At 37.0% G+C, this 25,698-nt stretch overlaps 1 protein-coding gene across 2 annotated transcripts in view; it reads left to right on the forward strand.

Moving 5' to 3' along the window:
- Positions 1–25,698, forward strand: part of ASXL2 (ASXL transcriptional regulator 2) — a 161,841-nt gene that overhangs the window by 75,365 nt on the left and 60,778 nt on the right. Inside the window, exons 3-4 of one of the 2 annotated variants that reach the window (XM_070573097.1) lie at positions 20,625–20,733; positions 24,117–24,267. In XM_070573097.1, coding sequence (XP_070429198.1) covers positions 20,625–20,733; positions 24,117–24,267 — 260 coding nt within the window. Of the gene's footprint in view, positions 1–20,624; positions 20,734–24,116; positions 24,268–25,698 lie in introns of those variants that run through there. The other variant, XM_070573099.1, reaches the window with a different exon arrangement.

Consider the following 25,698-nt stretch of genomic DNA (forward strand, 5'->3'; position numbering starts at 1 on the left):
AAAGTGAAGTCTTAAGAGGATAGAGAAAATATACAAGCAGATTTTCCAAAGAATCTTTTTTTGTTTCTATGATCTTCCTTTCCAGGCTATTCCTACGTTACTTTCTTATTTGTTTCGTGCTCTTTTGCTACTCTGTTAACCTAGACCTCTCATTTTAGGGACCCAATTGGGCTTACTTCTCCAAAAGTGCCTGTTACTTTTTAAGTTTAACAACTACATTTATGTTATTTCTTTTAAAGTAGATTACTTGTTAACCCAAATGAACTTTTCATTGGAAAAATTACAGGTAGTATGACCAAGGGAAAGTGAAGCAAAGGTTTTAATGAAAGAGTTTCTAAGAATACAGAAATCTTCAGAAAATTTAAAGCCTACCAAGACTATTTATTAATGTAGTGATTTCTAAACTCACTGTTTCCAACATAAGGGTGCTGAGTTCAGTTTTGTTCTGTGTGCTCTGTCAGGTAAGCATGCAGTAAAAACCATTTCTTGGTTTTAAAGTTATTTGGTGTTGAATTTTTAGTTTATATGTGGATAACGATTACAGGGTGTGTGTATGTGTGTGTATAGATATATGTATAAGTGTATCATGTGAGTGAAAGATTCTTATAAGTTTGTTATCTTCTTACATTTAAAATTGACCTGAAATAAGACATGCAGCCATCTGTTTTTGGGAACTAGATGACTCTCCACTTCTTTTAACCTTGAAAGTCTGAATCTGTTATTTAATCTTATTGAAATTCAAGAGATTGAGCTTTGAAGGATAGATATAGAGTGTGTAAGAATTCAGTCAGAGAAAAGGAAGCTGATAAAGGCCTAGTTTTGACAAGGCTATTCTGTAGGAGGGAGTACAGAAAAATGAATAAGAGATTGGGATTGAAGTAGCGATTAGGCAGGGTAATCTGCTATTGCAAAGGGGGAATATCTTTAGGATTAAGTAAATTAGGCTTATGAAGTCCCTTAAAGCTTTTTATCGAAGGCTTGAAATGGGATAATAAATATTAGAGGATACTGGTGAATTTTAAGGATGGACTATAAAGTTTATTATATTAAATTTCCTTAGATTGGTTGCAGGAGGGGATAGCAGTGAGGAGAGACTGAAAATCTGAAATGCAGTAGACTTCAGTGTTTCCTGAAGAGTCTTAAAGTACTTGAACGGCTATCATATGGAATAATGAAGAAATAATGTTAATTTTTCCCCACTTACAGAGATAATTTATTGCAAGTTCATTTGGAAGATTCAGACAGTACAGAAAATCACAAAGAGGAAAGAAAAGATCCTCCCAGATTTTTCCACCGTTATAACCACTGATCTCAGCATAAAATCAGGACCAATAAATGGAGTTATAGAAAGACATATTTGGCTTAGCTTAAGGAGGAATTTATGAATAATTGGAAATGCCTGAGGACATAATGAGTCTCAACCACATTATATGCTTGTGCAAAAGACTAGATGATTACCTATTTATGATGTTTTAGGAGGGCATATGAGCACCTGTAGATAAATGGACTAGATTACCTATGAAGCTCCTTGTCAACCTGTGGATTTATTTGGTTCTTGTCTGTAGATGTTTGTACCAGAGAGATGGCTGCATAAACTGAGAGTAAGGTAAAGAATGATTAAAAGTTGTAGGATTTTATTTGACCCAGCAGTTCCACTTCTGGGCATATACACAAAAGAATTGAAAGCAGGGACTTGAAGAGACATTATTAACCGGTATTCACAGCAGCAGTTATCACAATAGGCAAAAGGTGGAAACAACCCAGATGTCCATCGATGAATGAATGGATTAAAAAAATGTTGTGTATACATTCAAACAAATATTATTTAGCCTTGGAAAAAAGGACATTCTGACATATTCTATAACATGGATGAACTTTGAAGACATTATGCTAAGTAAAATAAATCAGACACAAGAGGACAAATATGGTATGATTCCGCTTATATGAGGGATTTAGAGTAGTCATGTTTATAGAGACTGAAAGTAGAAGAGTGGTTGCCAGGGGCTGAGTGTAGAGGGGAAGTAGAGAGTTGTTTAATGAGTATACAGTTTCAGTTTTGCAAGAAGAAAAGAGTTCTGGAGCTTGGTTGGGTAACAATGCGAATGTACTTAAGTGTAAGTGAACTGTACACTTAGAAATAGTTGAGATGGTAAATTTGATGTTATCTGTGTTTTATCAGGAAAAAAAAGTTGTAGGATTTTGTTGTTATTTGAGTAGGGCAATGTGGGAGGAACAACCGTCGTGTTTTATTAGTAGAAAAAAATAGAACATTTGCATAAGGTAAGCTGAGCAGAGAGATGCTGCTTTAAATTTTTGTAGAAAGTAGTAAATGTTTATTTTGCCCTGTTAAATTTAAAATCTAGGCAGTGATAGAAGGTTGTGGAAGTGAAGGATAAGAGTATGAATTTTTATTAATTTCTATCTACAGTGTGATGTATACAGAATTAGTATAACAAGTCAGTAAATTCTTTGAGTGCCAGCAAGGGCTTTTAGAATTAAGAGGGCTATAGACAAGATAAAGCAAGCTAATGATTTTTACTGAGAGTTGATGGGCCTGGTATATTTATGAACACTTTTACAAACTTCACTTACATTTTTAGTTTGTATCTTTAAGTTCCAGGAAGAAAATAAAAATGAAAGAAGACAGTAGTGAAATTGTTGAGACTTTGGATGGAACAATTAGGCATGATTAGTTATGTTATTTTAATAATATGTTAATTGTGTTGGTTAATTATATTAAATAATTATTTCAGTAACATTAATTAGTTATGCTAATTTAACATACAGTTGAATATATTCTTGTAATCCAGGGGAATTGGTCACTGACAAATTAGAAAACATAGTAACTTCTAAACCTAGATTTCTGTTTTTTTTTCTGTTGAACTGATAGGAAAATTGCAAATGTGGCTAAAGTTTTTATATTACCGCACATCTAAAATTTGTACAAACTTGCCTCATCTCTCTGGTGGGAGGGAAATGTCGGTTAATCATAAATGATACTATAGTGTGTATCTATGCACTCAGAAATAAAGAGACAATATCATTTGTCTCTGTTCAGACCCAGTTGGTTATTTTTACATTAAAATACAAGAATGTGTACTTACGGAAACTTCCACTTCCTTTTTTATATCACTGGCACTTACCACTGTGCTGTTACATGATAGCTCCTTTGTAAATGTTCAATAAGTGAGAAGCCAAGTTAGCTTCTTTTCCACATTGCCTTATTAAAAAGCTTTATTGAAGTATAGTTTATGTACCATAAACTTCACCCATTTTATGTGTACAGTTCCGTGATTTTTAGTAAATTTACTGAGTTGTGCAAACATCACCATAATCCAGATTTGGAACATTTCCATCTCCCCAGTACAATGCCTCATACCTGTGTACAGTTAATACTAGTTCCCACTACCAACCCCTAATGTACTTTTTGTCTCTGTAGATTGGCCATTTCATATAAATGGAACCATATAATATGTGGTCTTTTGAGGTTAATCCATGTTGTAACATTTATCAGCACTTGATACTTTTTCATTTGTCATATATTGTTTTTATAGACTTATATACAATGCTTGTTTTTAGCTTTTTATTTTATTTATTTGATTTACTAATTTCGGGCTCTAAGAAAATTTGCAAAAGTAGCACAAAGAATTTTTTTATGTAGCTTTTACGTAGATTCCCCAAATGTTAACATTTTATATACTTTCTTTTTCTTTCTTTCTATCTATCTGTCTGTCTTCTGTCTATCTGTCTAGTTTGTGTTTCTGAAATGTCTGAGAATAAATTGTAGACACGATGTCCCATTCACCTTTAAACATTTCAGAGTTTTTCCTAAAGGCCAGTATATTCTTTTGTATAACCACAGTATAACTATCAAAATCAGGATATTAACATTGATGTACTATTACTGTCTAATCAACAGACTTTATTCAAATTGGTAATTCTTCTGCTGATGTTCTAATCCAGGATCACACATTGCATTTGCATTTAGTTTTACTTTATCTTTATAGTCTCCTTTAATGTGGCATCATTGTTTAGTCTTTCTTTCATGACCTTGACATTTTTTTTTCTTTTTTTGAGGAAGGTTAGCCTTGAGCTAATATCTTTGGCCAGTCCTCCTCTTTTTTTGCTGAGAAGGACTGGCCCTGAGCTAACATCCATGCCCATCTTCCTCTGCTTTATATGTGGGATGCTTGCCACAGCATGGCTTGCCAAGCGGTGCCACGTCCGTACCCGGGATCCGAACCTGCGAACCCCGGGCAGTCAAAGTGGAACGTGAATGTGTGAACTTAACTGCTATACCACCAGGCCGGCCCCTCATGACCTTGACATTTTTAAAGATTATAGGCCAGCTATTTTGTAGACTGTCCATCAATTGGGATATGTCTGATGCTTTCTCATGGTTAGATTCAGGTTGTGCATTTTGGGCAGGATTGTCACAGAAGTAATGTCATTTTCACTACATCATATCAGGAGGCATGTGACTTCAATTTATCCTATTATTGTGTTGATAACTTTGATCCCTTGGTTTATGTGATGTCTGCCAAGTTTCTCCACTGTAAAGGTATAATTTTTTCCCCTTTGTAATTAATATCTTGTAGGGGGATACTTTGAGACTAGGTACATAACTTGTTTCTCCTTGTACCTTTGCCCACTAGTTTTAGCATCTCATTATTAGTTATCTATTGCTGCTTAACAATATTACCACAAACTTAGCAGCTTAAAACAACACACATTTCTTATCTCAGTTTCTGTGTGTCAGGAGCTTTGGCATGGCTTTACTGGGTCCTCTGCAAGGCTGTAATCAAGGTATGGTGGCCAGGGCTCGGTTCTTATCTGAAGGCTTAATTGGAGAAGGATCCACTTCTAAGCTCGAATGGTTGTTGGCAGGATTCAGATCCTTGGGGTTTATCAGACTAAGGGCTTCAGTTCCAAGCTGGCTGTTGGCTAGAGGCTGCCCTGAGTTCTTTACCACTTGGGTCTCCCCAGCCTACATGCTTCCTCAAAGCCAGCAAGGGAGAGCCACCTCACAGGGCACTGCAATCTTATGTAACGTAGTCATTGAAGTGACATCCCGCCACCTTTGCTGTATTCTGTTGTTTGGAAGCAAGTGAAAGTTCCCAGCCATACTCAAGGGGAGGGGATTACACAGGGGTGTGAGTACTAGGAAGTGGGGATAATTGGGAGTCATTTTAGAGTATGTCTGCCACAGCATCTGTTGATAATACTTGCCTGAAATGTGGTTGCCACATATGATGATTTTCTAATTCCATCATTTCTTCTGTATTTGTTAGTTGGAATTCTGCTGCAGGAAATTCTTCCCCAGTCATTGATTTGTTCACTTATTTATATCAATTTAAGCTCATAGATTCTTATCTTATTCTATGGGTTATTATTTTCTACTGTAATATTTATTTTATTGCTTGAGGATAAGTAGCAGTTTAATCTCTACTCAGAGAGCGTTAAGTCTTTAGCATGGGTATCTAAACAGATTTGAGGTATAATGAGTCATTTGTCAAATATACTTTAGTTTAAAGGTAAATTTTAACATGAAAGCTATTCTGTTGTAGGTTTCCAAAGCCTTTCTAGTTCCATTGAAAATATACTTTGATATAACGAACCTCCAAGTTATCATCAAATATCATGATATTATTTATTTTATTTATTGTTTTAAAATTAATTTTATTGAGGTCATAATAGTTTATAACATTGTGGAATTTCAGTTGTACACTATTATTTGTCAGTCACCATATATATATGTCCCTTTACCCCTATGCCCACTCCCTAACCCCCTTCCCCTCTGATAACCACTAATCTGTTCTCTTTGTCCATATATTTGTTTATATTCTGCGTATGAGTGAAATCATGTGGTGTTTGTCTTTCTCTATCTGGCTTATTTCGCTTAATGTAATACCTTCAAGTTCCATCTATGTTGTTGCAAGTGGGGCGATTTTGTCGTTTTTTATGGCTGAGTAGTTTTCCATTATATATATACACCACATCTTCTGTATCCATTTGTCAGTTGATGGGCACTTGGGTTGCTTCCACGTTTTGGGTATTGTGAATAATGCTGCAGTGAACATAGGGGTGCATAAGTCTCTCTGAATTGATGATTTCAAGTTCTTTGGATAAATACCCAGTAGTAGAATAGCTGGGTCATATGGTATTTCTATTTTTAATTTTTTGTGAAATGTCCATAGTGTTTTCCATCGTGGCTGCACCAGTTTGCATTCCCATCAGGAGTATATGAGGCTTCCCTTTTCTCCACGTCCTCTCCAACATTTGTTGTTTTCTGTCTTGGTAATTATAGCCATTCTAACAGATGTAAGGTGAAATCTGATTGTAGTTTTGATTTGCATTTCCCTAATGATTAGTGATGTTGAACATCTTTTCATGTGTCTGTTGGCTATCTGTATATCTTCTTTGGAAAAATGTCTACTCATATCCTCTACTCCTTTCTTGATTGGATTGTTTGTTTTTTTGTTCTTGAGTTGTATGAGTTCTTTATATGTTTTGGAGATTAACCGCTTGTCAGATATATGATTTGCAAATATTTTCTCCGAGTTAGTGGGTTGTCTTTTGGTTTTGTTCCTGGCTTCCTTTGCCTTCCAGAAGCTCTTTAGTCTGATGAAGTCCCAGTTGTTTTTCTTTTGTTTCCCTTGCCCGAGTAGACATGGTATTAGAAAAGATCCTTCTAAGACTGATGTAAAAGAGTATACTGCCTATATTTTCTTCTAAGAGTTTTATGGTTTCACATCTTATCTTCAAGTCTTTAATCCATTTCAAGTTAATTTTTGTGTATGGTAAAAGATACTGGTCTAATTTCATTCTTTTGCATGTGGCTGTCCAGTTTTCCCAACACCATTTACTGAAGAGACTTTCCTTTGTCCATTATATGTTCGTAGCTCCTTTGTTGAAGATTAACTGTCCATAGATGTGTGGTTTTATTTCTGGGCTTTCAGTTCTGTTCCATTGATCTGTGTGTCTCTTTTTGTACCAGTACTATGCTGTTTTGGTTACTACAGCTTTGTAGTATATTTTGAAATCAGGGATTGTGATGCCTCCAGCTTTGTTTTTTTTTCTCAGCATTGCATTAGCTATTTGGGGTCTTTTCTTGCCCCATATGAATTTTAGGATTCTGTATTTTATTTCTGAGAAGAATGTCCGTGGGATTCTGATTGGGATTGCATTGAATCTGTACATTGCTTTAGGTAGTTTGGACATTTTAACTATGCCTATTCTTCCAATCCATGTGCATGAAATATCTTTCTATTTCTTTATGTCATCATTGATTTCTTTCAGTACTGTCTTATAGTTTTCATTGTATAGGTCTTTCACCTCCTTGGTTAAATTTATTCCTAGATATTTTATTCTTTTTGTTGCTGCTGTAAATGGGACTGTATTCTTGAGTTCTCTTTCTGTTAATTTGTTTTTAGAGTGTAGAAATGCAACTGATTTTTTAAGTTGATTTTGTAGCCTGCATTTTTGCTGTAGTTGTTCATTATTTCTAATAGTTTTCCAGTGGATTCCTTAGGGTTTTCTATATATAAAATCATGTTGTCTGCAAACAGCGAGAGTTTCACTTCTTCCTTGACAATCTGGATACCTTTTGTTTCTTTTTCTTGCCTAATTGCTCTGGCCAAAACCTCCAGTACCATGTTGAATAAGAGTGGCAAAAGTGGGCACCCTTGCCTTGTTCCTGTTCTCAGAAGGACGGCTTTCAGTCTTTCCCTGTGGAGTATGATGTTGGCTGTGGGTTTGTCATCTGCGGCCTTTATTATGTTGAGGTACTCTCCTTCTATACACATTTTATTGACAGTTTTTATCATAAGTGGATGTTGGATCTTCTTAAATGCTTTCTCAGAGTCTATTGAAATGATCATGTGGTTTTTATTCCTCATTTTGTTAATGTGGTATATCACATTGATGAGTGGATGTTGAACCATCCCCATGTCCCTGGTATAAATCCCACTTGATCATGGTATATGATCCTTTTAATGTGTTGTTGTATTCAGTTTGCCAATATTTTGTTGAGGACTTTGCATCTATGTTCATCAGTGATGTTGGCCTGTAATTTTCCTTCTTTGTGTTGTCCTTGTCTGGCTTTGGGATTGGGGTGATGTTGGCCTTGTAAAATGTGTTAGGAAGTGTTCCATCTTCTTCAAGTTTTCGGAATATTTTGAGAAGGATAGGTACTAAATCTTCTTTGAATGTTTGATAGACTTCTCCAGAGAAGCCATCTGGTCCTGGATTTTTATTTTTTTGAGAGGTTTTCAATTACTGTTTCAATCTCTTTACTTGTGATTGGTCTATTCAAATTCTCTTGTTTCTTCTTGGTTCAGTTTTGGGAGGTTATGTGAGTCTAAGAATTCATCTGTTTCTTCTAGATTTTCTAATTTGTTGGCATATAGTTTTTCATAGTATTCTTTTACCATCCTTTGTGTTTCCATGGAATCTATTGTAATTTCTCCTCTTTCATTTCTAATTTTATTTATTTGAGTCTTCTCTCTTTTTTTATTAGTAAGTCTGGCTAAGGGTTTGTCAGTTTTGCTTATCTTCTAGAAGCAGCAGCTCTTAGTTTCGTTGATCCTTTATACTGTTTTTTTGGTTTCAATTTCATTTATTTCTGTTCTGTTATTTCCCTCCTTCTATTGACTTTGTTTGTTCTTCCTTTTCTAGTTCTGCTAGGTGTAGTTTAAGATTGCTTATTTGAGATTCTTCTTGTTTGTTAAGATTGGCCTGTATTGCTATGAATTTCTCTCTTACGGCAGCTTTTGCTGCATCCCATGTGAATTGGTATGGTGTATTTTCATTTTCATTTGTCTCTGGATAATTCTGGATTTGTCCTGTAATTTCTTCAGTGATCCATTGGTTGTTCAGTAGCATGCTGTTTAGTCACCATGTATTTGTCACTTTCCCAGCTTTTTTCTTGTAGCTGATTTCTAGTTTCATAGCATTATGGTTGGAAATGATGCTTGATATGATTTCAGTCTCCTTAAATTTATTGAGGCTCATCTTGTTTCCCAACATATGGTCTGTGTTTGAGAATATTCCATGTGCATTTGAGAAGAATGTGTATTCTGCTGAGTTTGGATGCAATGTTCTGTACATATCTATTAAGTCCATCTGGTCTAGTTTTTCATTTAAATCCATTATTTCCTTGTTGACCTTCTGTCTGGACCATCTATTCATTGATGAAAGTGGGATGTTAAGGTACCCTACTATTATTGTGTTGCTGTTGATATCTCCTTTTAGGTCGGTTAATGATTGCTTTATGTACTTTTGTACTCCTGTATTAGGTTCATATATATTTATAAGTGTTATGTCCTCTTGGTGGAATGTCCCTTTTATCATTATATACTGCCCCTCTTTGTCTCTCATTGTCTTTTTTATCTTGAAGTCTACTTAGTATGATATAAGTATGGCAATACCAGCTTTCTTTTGTTTGTCATTAGCTGGGAGTATTGTCTTCATCTCTTTGCTCTAAGCCTGTGTTTGTCTTTAGAGCTGAGATGTGTTTCCTGGAGGGAGCATATTGTTGAGTCTTGTTTTGTTTTTTTTTCCCCAAGGGAGATTAGCCCTGAGCTAACGTCTGCTGACAATCCTCCTCTTTTTGCTGAGGAAGATTAGCCCTGAGCTAACATCTGTGCCCATCTTTCTCTACTGTGTTCTTAATATGTGAGACGCCTGCCGCAGCATGACTTGATAAGTGGTGCATAGGTCCATGCACAGGATCTGAACCAGCAAACCCTGGGCTGCCAAAGCAGAGTGCGTGAACTTAACTGCTGTGCCGCTAGGCAGACGTTTATAATCAATCCAGCCACTCTGTGTCTTTTAATTGTGGAATTCAATCCATTTACATTTAGAGTGATTATTGATACATGAAGGCTTAATGCTGCCATTTTATCTCTTGTTTTCCAGTTGTTCTGTATTTCCCTTGTTTCTCCCCCCATGTGTTTCAGACTGCCAATTCAGTTTGGTTGCTCTCTGTGATAATTTTCTCAGTTTTCTCTTTATTTCTCATTTATATCTCTGTTCTGACTTTTTGTTTAGTGGTTACCGTGAGGTTTGTATAAAAGATCTCGTAGATGAGCTTGTCCATTTCCTGATAGCTTCTTATTCCCTTAGTATAGGCAGTTTCCATCCCTATCCTCTTCTCCTTCTAAGTTATTGATGTCACAACTTATTCCATTTTGTGTTGTGAGTTTGTGGTTAAAATGAAGTGATTATATTTATTCTTGATGTTTTCGTCCCTTTATCATTAGTGTTATAATTGTTTGCTAATCTGTTCTGATAGTGAGTTGCAGGTTTCTGATTTTGCCTGTCTATTTATCTCCTTGTAAACCCTTTCTTTTCTTTTGAGGTATGAAGGCCTTCTTGATTATATATTGTGGGGGGTCTTGTGGCAATGAACTCCCTCTGGTTTTGTGTGTCTGGGAAAGTTTTTATTTCTCCATCATATCTGAAGGATATTTTTGCTGGATAAAGTATTCTTGGCTGAAAGTGTTTGTCTTTCAGAATTTTGAATATATCATTCCACTCTCTCTTAGCTTGTAAGGTTTCTGCTGAGAAATCTGGTGAAAGCCTGATAGGGTTTCCTTTGTAGGTTATTTCCTTCTGCCTTCCTGCCCTTAATATTTTTTCTTTGTCATTGACTTTTCCCAGTTTTACTAAAATATGCCTTGGAGAAGGTCATTTTACATTGATGTAATTAGGAGTTCTGTTAGCTTCTTCTACTTGTAATTCCAGCTCCTTCCTCAGGTTTGGGAAGTTCTCAGTTATTATTTCTTTGAACAAGCTCTCTGCTCCTTTCTCCCCCTCTTCTCCCTCTGGAATACCTATAATCCTTATGTTGCTTTTCTTAGTTGAGTCAGATATTTTTTGGAGAATTTCTTCATTTCCTTTTAGTCTTAGTTCTTTCTCCTCCTCCACCTGAAACATTTCTATATTCCTGTCCTCTAAATTGCTAATTCTATCCTCCATAATGTCAGCTCAGTTATTTAAGAAGTCCGGATTTTTCTTTATCTCATTCATTGTGTTTTTCATCTCCAATATTTCTGATTGGTTTTTCTTTATAGTTTCAGTCTTTTTTGTGAAGAATTCCCTGTGGTCATTAGTTTTGTTCCTGATTTCATTTAACTGTCTTTCTGAGTTTTCTTGTAACTCATTGAGTTTTTTATGATACCTATATTGAATTCTCTGTCATTTAGATTGTAGATTTCTGTGCTTTCAGGATTGATTTCTTGGTATTTGTCTTTTTCCTTCTGGTCTGGGGTATTAATGTACTTCTCCGTACACTTGATGGTGTGGATATGTGCCTTCACATAGTGATAGTATCTGGTTACAGATTCCATCTGCCACCACTGGTAGGGGCGCAGGAACTGTGTATTCTGAGCCTGCTGCAGTCCCTGTCAGCTGTACCTGTCTGAGCCTGGGCCACTCCTTGGGACTGCAGTGGCCCTGTGGGCTCTCCCACCAAATGGGAACGCAGTCACATGGGGGCTCAGGACTGCTGCTGCCTGCTCGCACACTCCCACCAAAACGTGCTCCCCTCTTACGGGCTGCAATGGTACTTCGGTCGTTCATGGCAGCCGGGAACTTGTTCACTCAGGCATGCAGATCTGTCACTGTCTCCTGCTGGATCACACCAGCTGTTGTGCTTGGTGGCAGGGCCTCCCCACCGGGTCCGAGCCTGAGCCACTCCCTGGAACTGCAGCAGCACTGTGGGCTCTCCCACAAGACAAGAAAGCGATCATACAGGGGCTCAGGGCTGCTGCTTCCTGCTCCCACAGTCCTGCCAAGATGCACTCCCCCTTTGGGGCCACAGTAGTACTATGGGTATTCTCAGCACCTGAGTACTCATTTGCTCAGGCGCACAAATCCACTGCTGTCTCCTAGGTTGCACCAGCTGTTGTGTGCATCCATTCCCACATTGGTGCTAAGGTGTGCTCCCACCCTTGGGGCTGCAATGGTACTGTGGGTGCTCGAGCCAGGAGAGCAGTCGTATGCATGTACAGGGCTGCTAGGGGACCGAAGAGTGCTCACCCATCTCCACCACCTCCCTGGGAGTAGTCCATCCCCCTTCACATGTATAGCTGTGCAGTTCTCTCAGGCGTCCTGATGTGCTGTGTGGGTATCCTTCACTGATGAGTGAAGGTCCATTTAGCTGTAGTTTGAAGCGGGAGAGACCAAGGGAACAGTTCACTCTGCCCTGTTACTGACATCCCAGATCACGATTGCTTTTTTATTGACACTCTTTAAGTGGAAAGCTAATTTTTTCCCCTGAAGATCATTGCCATATAACTGAAATGATTAAAAATTTGGGTGCTATGATGTAAACATACTAATTCTAAAACCACCATGTCTTCCCAGTTGCTTCATCTTTGACTTGTCTCTTGATCTTTGAATGTTACATGTAGGTTTCCCCTTTCCTTGTATTTGTGGGCATCTGTGATTGACTCTCTTTTTGAGTGTGTCTCTTCTTGTACTTGGTAAACAAATATCTTGCTATTCAGTGGAATATGAGTGGAAGTGTTTCACTTCAGTCTCTATACAGTTTCCCACTCCTCAGCTGCTGTTCTAGTTTTTGTTTTGTTCTGTTTTGTTCTGTCACTGCTTTGACAAAAGAAGTGATTTTGAAAAAGAGCCTTACTCTCTTGCAGAAGTTACGTTGTTTTAATAATTTATTCATATATTTTTGGACTGTTTAATATTTTTGTAAAAATGATACTTGATAACTGGAAAATCAAAAAAGGTCAATCAATAATGAAAAAATGTACTCTGGAAAAAATATTCTGAAATTCACTCACCAGGAATAACCGTTGTTTATGGCATTTAGTTGAAGAAACTAAGAGAATTGTTATATTTCAGGTTTTTCACTGAAGTGTGTTAATATACTTCTTTTAGGATATTAATTCCTAAATGATCTCTGAAGTTGATGGAAAAGAAAATAGAAAAATTCTGAAGGTGTGTTGTCATTTTTAAAATGCAAGTTGAAAAAAATAGAAAACATTTTCATTTCTCTTACATTGCCATAATTGCAACTGTTTACTTTTTTCTCTCTAAACCATTTTCTCTATTCCTGAATTGTTTATTTTAGTGCACTTCTTTGTTGGCTGGATTTAAGTTTCTAGGTGATCTTTGCCCTGAGTTCTGATGGGCTTAATGATATCTTTCTATTGCTTCTTTGTTTGCATGATATCTTGACTGGATATAAATTTTTCTGTTAACTTTTCTTAAGGACTTTTTTTTACTATCTTTTGTTATTGAGTATTGCTAAGAAAGCAGGTGTTCCCTGCGTTATACAGGGCTTATTTTGTTGGTCAGTTTTTGCTGCATAACAATCTCAGAATTTCAGTGGCTTTTAACAGCCAAGTTGTTCCTTTTCTTCCTCATGCCTTTAGATTAGCTGGGTTTTTTTTTTTTTTTTTGCCTAGGCTTGGCTCTAGGCTATGAGTTGTTCTCTGTTCTCCTGGAATCAGTGGCCCACTCTCTGGCCATCTCAGGAGTAAGCCAGACTATTCAAGCACATTTTAGCCTCTGTTTCTCCCATGTCTGTTTCATTTCATTGACGACATCTTGTGGCCAAGCCCAACATCATTCGGGCAGGGAAATAAATTTTACTTACTGTAAGGTACTGCAAGGTGACATGTTAGAGGGAGTAAACGATGAATTAAAAACAGTAATTGAATCTGCCATTTTTGCTTTTGATGCCTAGAACTCAGATTGATTCTTTCTAAAAAAATTTTTAATAGTTTATTTTGTTTTGTGTTTTGTTTTGATAAAGATCAGCCCTGAGCTAACGTCTGCCGCCACTCCTCTTTTTGCTGAGGAAGACTGGCCCGGAGCTATAATCCGTGCTCATCTTTCTCTACTTTATATGTGGGCCACCTGCCACAGCATGGCTTGATAAGCGGTGCCATGTCTGCACCCGGGATCCGAACTGGCGAACCCTGGGCCACTGAAGCAGAACGTGTGAACTTAACTGCTGTGCCACTGGGCTGGCCCCATCAGCTTGATTCTTTCTTAATCCTTGAAGTTCAAGATTTAGAAAAACATTAAGGCAAATGTTTCTGGGTATCTGAGTACTTGAGTTAGTCTGGTTTGACCACAGGTTTGAGTAGTACCTTGCCTCTTCTTATATTATCATTCAATATTTGTTATTCATAAATGTAGTATTTTCTTATTGGTAGGAGAGAATTGTTACCTTTTAATATTCTTCTCTATCTTTCTTCTGTTTCCCTTTCATATCTCTGTCAATTGAATGCTTTTGACCTAGGTGTTTTTTGTCAGTTAAGATATTTTCAGTTGTAAATAACAGGAAATGCAATGTAAACCAGCTTAAACATTAAAGGAAATTAATCATCTAATATAAGTGGAAAAAGCAGGCAAAGCTTGATCCAGGTGCTCCAGAAGTTTGTTGATCAGTATCTCAGCTCTGCTTCCTTCATTTTTGTTCTATTTTCATCAGGCTCGTTATCATAATTGCAGGGTTATTGCTGGTAGGTCCTGGAGCCTGTGTTTGCCTTTGGCTTCAAATATACAAGAGAAGAGAGAATCTGCTTCCCAGAGAACTTAAATGAAATCACATGCCATTGACTCTGGCTGGCCCCAATGGAATCACACATTAAATTAAAATTTTTTCATCGTGATAATACATAGTTATAAATGATATGTATTTAGATAAGTTTTGGATTCTCTAGGACATTGGAGTGGCTTTTTGGTTTTCTTTTTTGGTAAGAAAGATTTGCTCTGAGCTAACGTTTATTGCCATTCTTCCTCTTTTTTTGCTTGAGGAAGATTAGCTCTGAGCTAACGTCTGTGCCACTCTTCCTCCATTTTGTATGTGGTTGCCACCACAACATGGCTTGACAAATAGTGTAGGTCCACACCTGAGATCCAAACCTGTGAACCCGAGCCACTGAAGTGGAGTGCACCAAACTTAACCACTACACCAGGGTGCCAGCCCCTGGGGTGGCTTTCTTAAACAAAGACATTAAGACTGAACTCTGAAGAGTGAATTGGAGTTTGCTAGCAGAAAAAGTGAAGTTATCATTGCAGGCAGAAGAATTATTAAGTTACAGCATGGAAAAAAGGCTAGAGTAGGCTGAATCAGAGAGGGTATGAGACAGTAGTCTTGGTCAGATCATATTGGTAATTCGGGACTTTATTCTAAGAACATTATGATATCATGGATGAGTTTTAAGCTGGGCAGGGGTAGTACAATTGGGTTGTTTTGTTTTTTTTTTTTTTAAAGATTTTATTTTTTCCTTTTTCTCCCCAAAGCCCCCCGGTACATAGTTGTGTATTCTTCGTTGTGGGTTCTTCTAGTTGTGGCATGTGGGACGCTGCCTCAGTGTGGTCTGATGAGCAGTGCCATGTCCGCGCCCAGGATTCGAACTAACGAAACACTGGGCCACCTGCAGCGGAGCGCGTGAACTTAACCACTCGGCCACGGGGCCAGCCGCAATTGGGTTTGTTTTTAAAAGGTCGCTCTGACTTCAGAGTGGAGAACTGGTGGGGTGAGAGTGAAATTGTTGTCACTTGAGATAGGGAATGTGTGGAGCACCATGAGCCTAGAGCGGAGGAGCAAGTTGTTCAGGTAACTGCCATAGTTGCTGAATCTCTTCTCTGTGACATATACTTTATATGTATTATTGTAATCTGTGCAAATTACAAAGTGGGTCGTATAACCTCCATTTTACAGATGAAAAAATTAAGGATTTTGAAAGTGACTTGCCCATGGCAACACACAGATCTGCATTCAGATTGTTATGAATATATAAATCTGGTTCTTTTTGACACACACTGATGTCTCCTTTCCTGAGTTAGTTACTGTATTTACTTCATCTGAGCAGTGTAATTGTAGACCTCAGGTCTTTCAGCCCTGTTAGCTACTGCTAAGGAACCACTTTTATTGCAAAAAGAACTAAATAAGGCCATTGGCAATATAACTGAAGGTACTTCTGTTCTTGGGCCTTGTGTGTGAAACATCTTACTATATTTCCTTACATGAGGTAGATTCAGCTTAAAATTATACTGCTGCACTTGTTCCTTTCCGTAAAAGAACCCCTCCTGCCTCTTAACTCCAATCTCTTGAGCATGGACAAGAAACATTACAAGCTGTGGTGTGTCATGATAGTTATGTAATCTTTTTTTTGGTGTAGGTGGGGGGTGGGTGAGGAAGACTGGGCCTGAGCTAACATCTGTTGCCAATCTTACTCTTTTTTAAAATTTTTTTCCTCCCCAAGGGCCCAGTGCATAGTTGTATATCCTAGTTGTAAGCCATTCTGGTTCTTCTGTGTGGGATGCTGCCATAGCATGGTTTGATGAGCGATGTTTAAGTCTGCAAATCACTGAACCCTGGGCCGCCAAAGAAGAGTGCACGAACTTAACCACTCAGTCATAGGACTAGCCCTGTCATGATAGTTGTGTAATCTTTTGAGGTGTTCTTGTTTCAGGTGTCAGAACTTACCCCATATTATATTTACTTGACTTTACATTGGTATTGCTCTCCCCAGTTACCCGAGGTTTTATCACCCGTGCTGATAATGCCTCTTCCTTCAAGTTATTCAGTTATTTTTATTTAATTTTACAAATCTAGAGTTAGTTCCCTTGAAGATGTATCCCTGCTATCATGGGCGGTGTGGCCTATTGTACTTCTCTGCCATTGCTTCATCATTCATAAAAATAAACTCTGCCCGGGTTTTCTGACTTTTTATATTTTCCTGAAATCAAATCTAAATTTTTGTTTTAAATAGTACAGTGTTCTGTATATCTTGTGGGTTTTCAAAACTTTCTTATTTCTTTCAAAGGAAAATTATACCCAGATTTGCTAGGAAAATATGATAGTGATGTCCTATATCTCTTTTACCACGTCTTTTTACCAGATGTGTGTATCGTTTACTTTCGTTTTATGAGTTTCAATTTGAGGAGTTTTTTTTGCTTTGGTTTGGTTTGGGTTAGATTTGTTTTTGTTTTTTTTCTTCTAGGTACTAGACCCTAGACTAGATTGTTTGTTTGTTTCTCTCTGACTTAAAGCACTATATATATACAAGTCTGTAGTCTTTATTTCATAATTCCAAAATAAAAAATGCTTGAAAGTGTTTTTGTGCATTCTGTACCAGAACTCATTTGACAATAACACTTCTCCTGAACTGACATGAAGTTATATGTAATTTTTGTTTATCCTACTTAGTGTGAATATTCATGTTTCACTGTGTTTGGTTAGGGGATGCTGCTTCTAATCTCCTGGTGGTGGTGCATAATATATGAAATAGTGTATTACCTTTCTAAAATCCAAAAGATTTTTATGTCTGAAACACTTGGCGTCAGGTGTTTGGGGTCAGGGACTGTGGACCTGTGTCTTGTGTTAATGGCGTGATTACAGTGTACTGTGGCTGTTTGTTCCCTTGTCTATCTTCCTTATGAGATTGTGAGCTAAGAAAGCTTTTCTTTTTGGATCCACAGACCCTAGTTTATTGGCCTATACAAAGTGGGTACTTAATGGTGAAATTGAACACCGTTAGTTGGGGGAAACTTTTACCAGGTGGGTTATTGAACTACAGATTATAACTTGTCTTTTTCACTTGATTATATGTTGTTTTCTTTCCCTTACTGGAATCTTGGCTTCACCATTTACTAACTATGTGATCTTGAACAGCTTACTTAATACAGCTATTTGTTTGTTCATTTGTAAAAATAGTATAATAATTTTGCCTGCCTGGAAGCATTGTTGCGACGGCTAAATAGAATGCTTCCTGGATAGCACTCCTTTTGCCATTAATGTAGGTGCTTATTGATTCATATCCTCTTGGTTATTTTACTAACATGTGGTCAACCATTCTCTTATTAATGAACTCTGAGGTCATTTTCAGTGCTTTGACATTTTAACAATGCTAGAGTTAATCCTAAGTGAATCATATCTGTCCATAAGTCCTTGTGGCCTTATTTTTGTTGGATAGATTGAGGTGGGACTGTTGGATCAGTGGCACCTAATTTTTTAGTTTTAATGGATACTTCCATGTTACTTTCCTAAGGCAGACTTGAGAAATGAGGGAGAAGGTAGCAGTTTACAGTTCCACCAACAGTAGATAAGAGTGCCTCTTTGCCCGTAATCTTACCAGCAATGGATTTTATCAGTTCATTTGTTGTTTTTTTAAAAAATTTTAAATGTAGTTTTAGACTCATAGGGAATTGTGAAAATAGTCCCATATATACCATATATGCCTCCGATGGTAACTTATAGCTTATTCCACCTTCATATACTTTCTGTAGTTTTGTTGATCATATTTTTTTCCCGTACAGAAGTTTTTGTTTAGTCAATATGTTTCTCTTTTTTGGTTTTTAGGTTTTCTCTCTTATGTAAAAAGTTTTCTCTATGCTGTAGGTTATACTGTTTTCCTTTAATATCTTTTACTTTTTACATTTTGGCCTTTAATTCATTTGTAATATGTTTTTGTATATACTGTGAGAATTGTTTTCCCCAGCTGTACAACATGCTATGCCAGCACTACTTATGAAATAAACTGTTTTATTTAGGACTGTTTCAGTTGCTGGTGACTTAAAACCTCAAAATTTGAAAGGTAGGACTGACTTAAGGCCAGGCTTGATACAGTAGCAAAAGTAATATTGCTTAAAAAAAAAAAATTGCTGTTTTCCTCTTTTCTCAGTTCTGCTTTTTTGGGTGTTGATTTTTTTCCCCATAATCCTTACCTAGCCCAATTCCAGATACTTCCCACATGCTCACATGATGACTGGAAGTTTTAGGCATTACTTCCTCATACTACTCAGGGGAAGGGTCTCTTTCTGAAGTTTCCCTGGAGAGCAAGTTTCTTTTGCCAAATGCCCAAGTAAATAGCTCCTTAGATTCTTGGCCGTAATTAAGTCGTGTGTCTGTTCCTGAATCTGTCACTGTGGGGGTGAGGGAGTGGGGTGCAAACAGAACTGCTGATTGGCTTTTCCAAGCAGGAAATTCTGGTTTAATAGTTTGGATTTGCACGAGTGATGAGCATGGCATTAAGTCTGTCTCAACCACATGAGTGAGAGTGAGAGAGGGATAATATTTCACAGGAAATGCGGGAACAGATGCCAGGTATTCAGACCACAGGTGATCATGTCATGACCCCATCTTCTTCCTACTACAGATAAATAATACCTTTTACATTTATTATAATCTGTTTCTGTATTTTCTGTTTTATTCTACCAGCAGTCTAGAAGAGTGCTCATTTGCCGCTTTATCCTGTCCTAGAAATATTCCTTCAATAATAGTGGCTTAGAGTACTTTTTAATAACTTGCTAAGCAGGTCTCTCATCATTTTTCCCCAGAAGTTTCTTGGCAATTCTTATGTATTTATTTGACATAAACTTTGAGATTCTGAGTAGAATTGCATCATGTGTATTTTTAACACGGAAGTATCCGAATTAGATAAACATAACTATGAAAAATCAACCCGGAGACACTCAGCACTTTTTTCAGCAAACGCTTTTCTTTATTTTCTTTGTTGTCCTCCATCTTCCTTCTAGTTTTTGACTCCCTCAACACTTTCACAGTACTGAAAGACATTGGACGCATGGTTCTGCTCTCCACAGAGAACTTTTGTCTTTAGATATATCCAAGATGTCTACCAGCGTCTTCTAGTAGGCTTATTTGAGTTATTGAGTAGTACCAGCAGAGAACTGAGAGGAGAAGAGCTGGAAATGTGCAAATAAGCTGCCTTATCCCTCATGTATTGTGAGAAATTATTTTTAATTTAAGAATGCCACACATCTCCATTTATATTGCTCTTTGTTTTGTTAAATAAGTGTGAAAAGATAGGAAAATGAAATCTGATTACAATTAGAAAGTAAAATAATATGTTTATATTTTTTACAGATAATTTTTTATGTACTTAAAACTCTAGAAAATGTGGTAAATGTCTATTAGAATTGTTAACATTTAGCCAAGTTGCCACATAGAAGATTATATTCCAAAGCCTACTTTATACACTTTAAAGTGATCTCGTGATAGGTCCAAATACTACAAGAGACCATCGCAATATATACAAATATGGAATCATGTTGTACACCTGAAACTAATATAATGTTATATGTCAATTATATCTCAGTAAAAAAAAAATAAAAAAATACAAGACCATGGAAATGTGTTCATTTCACAGCTCGGATTCAGTCTGGTGCAACAGTATGCAAGGTGATTAATATCGTTTATTTGAATCTGTGTATGTCCCCCCCCCCCCATTTTACTTCTGGACATTTACAGATTGTAGTAAATTAATTAGTCTTTTGAAAAAAATTTCAGCGTTATTGAGGTATAATTGACAAAATGTAAGTGAAGTAGAATTTTTGCAAAATAGATTTGTGGTACTTCTGTGAGATAAATTTTTCTTGGCTTAAATGTTATTAGATACTGGATCAGGATTAAGAAAATTAAAGAATTATTTTTTGTTTAGATATATGGGGGTGAATTTTACATCCATTTTCTTAATGGCAGGCTCTCTGTAGATTGATAGGCATTTTATGTAGTTTATAAAGTGTTTATGTCAAGTGACTGTTGACCAGTTAATTTTATCTTAAGTTACAAGGATATTCAGACAGAAGCTAATCATTGTATTCTTCTTCCTTTTTTGCAGTGGGACTTCCCCTCTTGCATGCCTGAATGCAATGCTGCACACAAACTCCCGAGGTGAAGAGGGCATCTTCTATAAGGTTCCAGGTAGAATGGGAGTATATACCTTGAAGGTAAATATTTTTGTTAGTCATTTGAAAAGTAAAACCAGGAAGTGACTACATATATTTGCATTATAGAGACAGAATTCTGTTCTTGAAGAGTGATATTTTCAGGAAGAGGGTTACCTCTTCAACCCTGTGTCTAATACTTTTTTTTTTTTTTTTTTTACTAATCTGTAACCATCTATAGGTAGACCAGAGAAGTAACTTTATTTTTTATTCTTTATGATAATATTTTCTTGAAGGGATGAAGTGAAAATGACTTCCAGTGACTTTTTAAAGGGCCTCACAACATTCAAATACTAATGAGTATTACTGTGGAGCATGCACCCTTGATGCTTTATATTACTTCCTCATTTAACTCTCCGTTACAACTCAGAGTTGTGGTTGTTATTCCTTTTTTTATAAAAGAGAAAGCCCAAATTCAGAAGATTGGATTTTCTTGCCCAGCTTTGGCTAGATAGTATCAGAACCAGAATATGAACCCAGATCTGACTGAAGTCCTGAGTCCATGTTCTTTTTGCCATAACAGGTTTGCTAATTTCTAATTCCTGCGCTGAGAAGGGACCTTGACTTATCAGTGTCCTTTCAGTTACAAACAAGGAAGCCAACTCAAATAAGTTTGAGTAAAACAGAGAATTTATTAGTTCATATAACTGGAAATTCTAGGGAAACTCAGCCTAGATCCAGGAGCTTAAATGATGTCCTCAGGGATTGGTCTCTCTGCTTTCTTTTGGCTCCATTCTCAGGCAGGCTCTCTCCTCATTGTACCTGATGACCCCCACTCTTCAAGCTGTAAGTCTGGAGAGAAGAGTCTCAGGAACTAAAACAGGAGCCCTTTAGTTAGTTCTGATTTGGCTTGATTGGTTTGGCTTGGCCTGTGTGTCTGTACCTGAATGATTCCTGTTGCCAAATGTGTTGAGTCTTCTGATTGGATGCTTTTAGGTTCATGATTACCCTTGATGTGGGGTTGAATTAAGCCCTCTCAAGAGGCCAGATGAACTGAAGAGAGGGGTTGTTTCCCAAAGGGAATTTATCAGCAGAAGGAGAATTAATGCTTCGCTTGCAGTGACTATGTACATGTGTATGTGGGACTCTGTCCCCTCTTGCCTTTTCAGCTTTGAACTGTAGTCATCATGATGCTCAGTGGTTGTGTATAGCCCACTAACATTAAAAAGATCTAACTTACCTATAATACCTCCTTGTTGAACTTCTTGGGGTCACAGGGCTCTAGTCCTACATGGAGCATTCTGCGTTTCTTTTAGGTTTTAGCTGATCTACACCTTCCATAAGTGTTAATAACATTTACTAAATGCCTGCTCTATGCTGGACATTGTAGAGGCTATAAAGAAGGATAAACTGTGAGCCATGATCTCTTGAAGCTCACATAGTTATTGGAATAATTGCCTACTGACAAAATACTGTGATATAAAGTACTGAACTATAAAGAACTGTGATATTATAGGGAAATAAAGATTCATTTTGAATAAAGGGATGTAGAAAGTTTTTGTTTTTCTTAAACTTGTAAGATTTGAGTTGAACTATGGCAGATAAATAATGGAGGAAGTGCCTTTAAGACAAGGGAATAGCTTACGTAAAAGCACAGATAGAGGGATTCAGAATGGATTTGAAAGTAGAGTAAATTGGAGTGGTGGGACCCTAATCTGTGGTGGGCTAGTGTGTAAGGAGTCAGGGGCAAGGTGAACGTTAAGTAAAGATCGAACATTGGAGGCTTTTGAAAACCTGACCAAGCAGTTTTAGAGAGAGAGAGAGAGAGAGAGAGAGAGAGAGAGAGAGAGAGAGACTGTGTTGAGGAGATGGCAGAGGTTTTCCAGGAGAAAAACTTGATCAACTTCGTTTAGGAAGTTAGGAAGATAGTTCAAGTAGGATAGCTTTAAGGGTAAAGCAGGAAAACTTGTCTGTGAGATGGTTATGATTGTTTGGAACAGATGATTGGCCTGAACCACAAGACTGGTGAAAGAGATCTAGGCAAGGGACATTAGAGAAATAAATTATGTACTATTTGGAGTGAGTAAAAGAGAAGGTGAAATGGTTCTAAGATTTGGGGCATGAGCATTTGATCCTGCAGGGATCACAAGTGTAAGAAAAGAAGATAGCTATGTTTGAATTTAAAATACTTGTTGAACCCACAGGTCAAGAGGTCTGGCTGGCAACTAACTCTGTAAAGTTGTTCTGCATTTTGAAGGAAAGAATAGAAAAATATGGAATTGTGTATTGTAAGAAAGTATATAACATAAGAAATGGCTGAGAGAGAAATATCACTAAGTGGAAAATAACAGTTTCTTCCTAGATCAGAGGTTACTATCTTGGCTGTAATGTTATGAGTGCCAATTTTACCTGGGAAGCTAACATGCCAGAATCATTTTTTATCTGATTATAAAAATAAATTATGTGGGAAAATAAATATATTGAGAGGAAAACACAATCCAAAGTTTTATAACTTGGAAATAACATTCACTAATAATGTTTGTCTATGTGTGCATATTTTTATATACTACATAAGTAGATGGTAGCTAATATTTATTGAGCTCTTATCATATGCCAGGCAGTAAGCATTTTACATTTATTAACTCATTTAATTTTCCAAATAATCTTTTAAGTTAGGTACTATTATTGCCATGTTATAGACAGGGAAACTGAAGAATAAGAGGTTAAACTTTGACCAAGGCTGCAAAATTAAATGATAAAGCTAGAATTCAAACCTGGAAAGTCTTAATTTCGTAGTGCTTGATTTGCAGCTACCTTATTATATCTTTCACACACTGTGATGACACAAGTATCCTTTCTGATTAGCATTCTCACTGTCAAATGCGGAAACCAAAGATTCATGTGATTTTTTTAAAAAAATGGTTCCTTTTGTATTTTACTCCTGCTACTTACCAGCCAATATTCAGGAACTGATTAGGTTCAAATAATGTACTATCTCTTGCTGTCGAGACTCTGAACTGAATTCACAATACGTAATGGTACTTTACATACTCTCAAATATATATGTATATATATAACATGGATGCTCGATGTACATGCATTTTACAAAATTGTTATTATATAGTTATTTATCCTGCATATTTTGTCCTTTGCCTGGACATATGTATACCCAGTTTTTGTGTGATTTAAGCCTCTGTGTTGTGCCATGATTGTCATGTATAATTTTTATCTTCGGATTTAGGTGGAAACATTAGCTAATTTGACCCAAAGAAGAGAGATAACAGTTCTGGTTGACACTGAGAGATGACATTGCTGGTTCTGCTGCTGAATCCTATAGTAGTAAAAATTAATCAACACAATTAAGTTGCAGTAGTGCATATCAAAAATTTAATTCCTGTTTGCTGAAATGGTAATGATTAATCCTAATTGGATGCCTACATTTTCAGAAAGATGTGCCGGATGGGGTGAAAGAGCTATCAGAAGGTTCAGAAGAAAGCAGTGATGGTCAGTCAGATTCCCAGAGTTCTGAGAACAGCAGCAGCAGCAGTGATGGTGGCAGCAACAAGGAGGGAAAAAAGAGCAGGTGGAAAAGGAAAGGTAAATCCACCTGATCCCTCAATAAAGTACTGAATGCTGTAGGACAAATGCCCTTGTTAGTAGTTCCTCTTTTCCAGACCCCAGGTCAGTCAGTCTCTTTCCCTTACCCTTTACATCAGTACTGTCCTATAGAATTTCCTACAGTGATGGAAATGTTCTGTATCTATGCTGTCCAACCCAACACAGTAGCCACTAGCTACGTGTATCTATTGAGCACTTGAAATATGGCTAGTGTAACCGAGGAAGTGAATTTTTAATTTTATTTTAAAATAAATAGTTGTATGTGGCTAATGGCTACCACATTGGACAACCTGGCTTGCTAGGTTTTACCTGGGTTTATTCTCACCTTGACCATCCATAGCCCTTTTAGGATGCTCTTATTTTATTTTCTCTTGAATCCTCTCTACTAAAATTTGAGCACTTATTGCTCTAACAACTCTCTCCTTACTAGGAAGAGAATGCTTTTCATTTCTACTAGCAAAGACTAAATTTAGTCTACTGGTCTTTGCTCTCATCCTCTGCTTGGTGTCTGCTTGATAGCTTACCCAAAAAACTTTCTTTAGGGAATAAAGTGTTTGTTGCTGCAGCTTCCCTGGGATGGATTTTCTACTTAAGGATGTGTATTATTACCTGTCCTTGCTAATTATCTGCAGCTTCTTGTCAGAGTCTTCTTGAAGAGGGCAAATCATTTTTACCCCAATATTTATAAGTTGTGCCATACATGGCAAGGCAGATATTAAGCCAAGTCATGATGGTTCATTTATAAGGACTGATAGAGTGATATTCTAGAACAAAATAAACATCCAAGAGTTTCCCTAGCTTGGATATCCTTTTAGGTTTGAGTTATAGGTGAGCTGTCTTTGGATTTAGAAGCTAGAGTTACGTTTCTTGGCATACTTGACTCATTAATTTTAAGTGCCTTTAGAACTATTGATAGAACTATGTCAGAAAAATAGTCTCCTTCATTAATGTACCTATGGTAATGTATGTGTGACTCCTGGAGAGAACTGAGATAATTAGTGGCATTATCTGTGTTCTCTGGTATATAACTACTACACATGCAATTTGGGCAAATTTTGTAACCAGAGGATTTTAGCTTTAAGATCACAACCACTTGGGAGAGCAACCTAGGGCTCAAATGTTAGGAACAAAGGCAAGACAAAACTGGGACCTCTGACCAATATTCTTGATATATTTTAGAGTAATCCCTCTCAATAGTGAAAGGAGGTGTGGTCTAGGGCCTTAGATTCCTCAAAGTCCACCAACGGCCCTTTTTGGAAGGGTGGAACCAAAAGTATTAAGGGGTCTGTCTCTCCTCTGCTTCCCCCATAGTTTAAACTTTCCTTTTTAAGTTTGGAAATTATTGGTCTAAGATTAGGAACCAAGCCAAGTCATCAGGCAAGAGAAGCAAGATTCATAATTTCTGGATGT

Source organism: Equus przewalskii, chromosome 14 (genome assembly GCF_037783145.1).
Source record: "Equus przewalskii isolate Varuska chromosome 14, EquPr2, whole genome shotgun sequence".
NCBI classification, from domain to species: domain Eukaryota; kingdom Metazoa; phylum Chordata; class Mammalia; order Perissodactyla; family Equidae; genus Equus; species Equus przewalskii.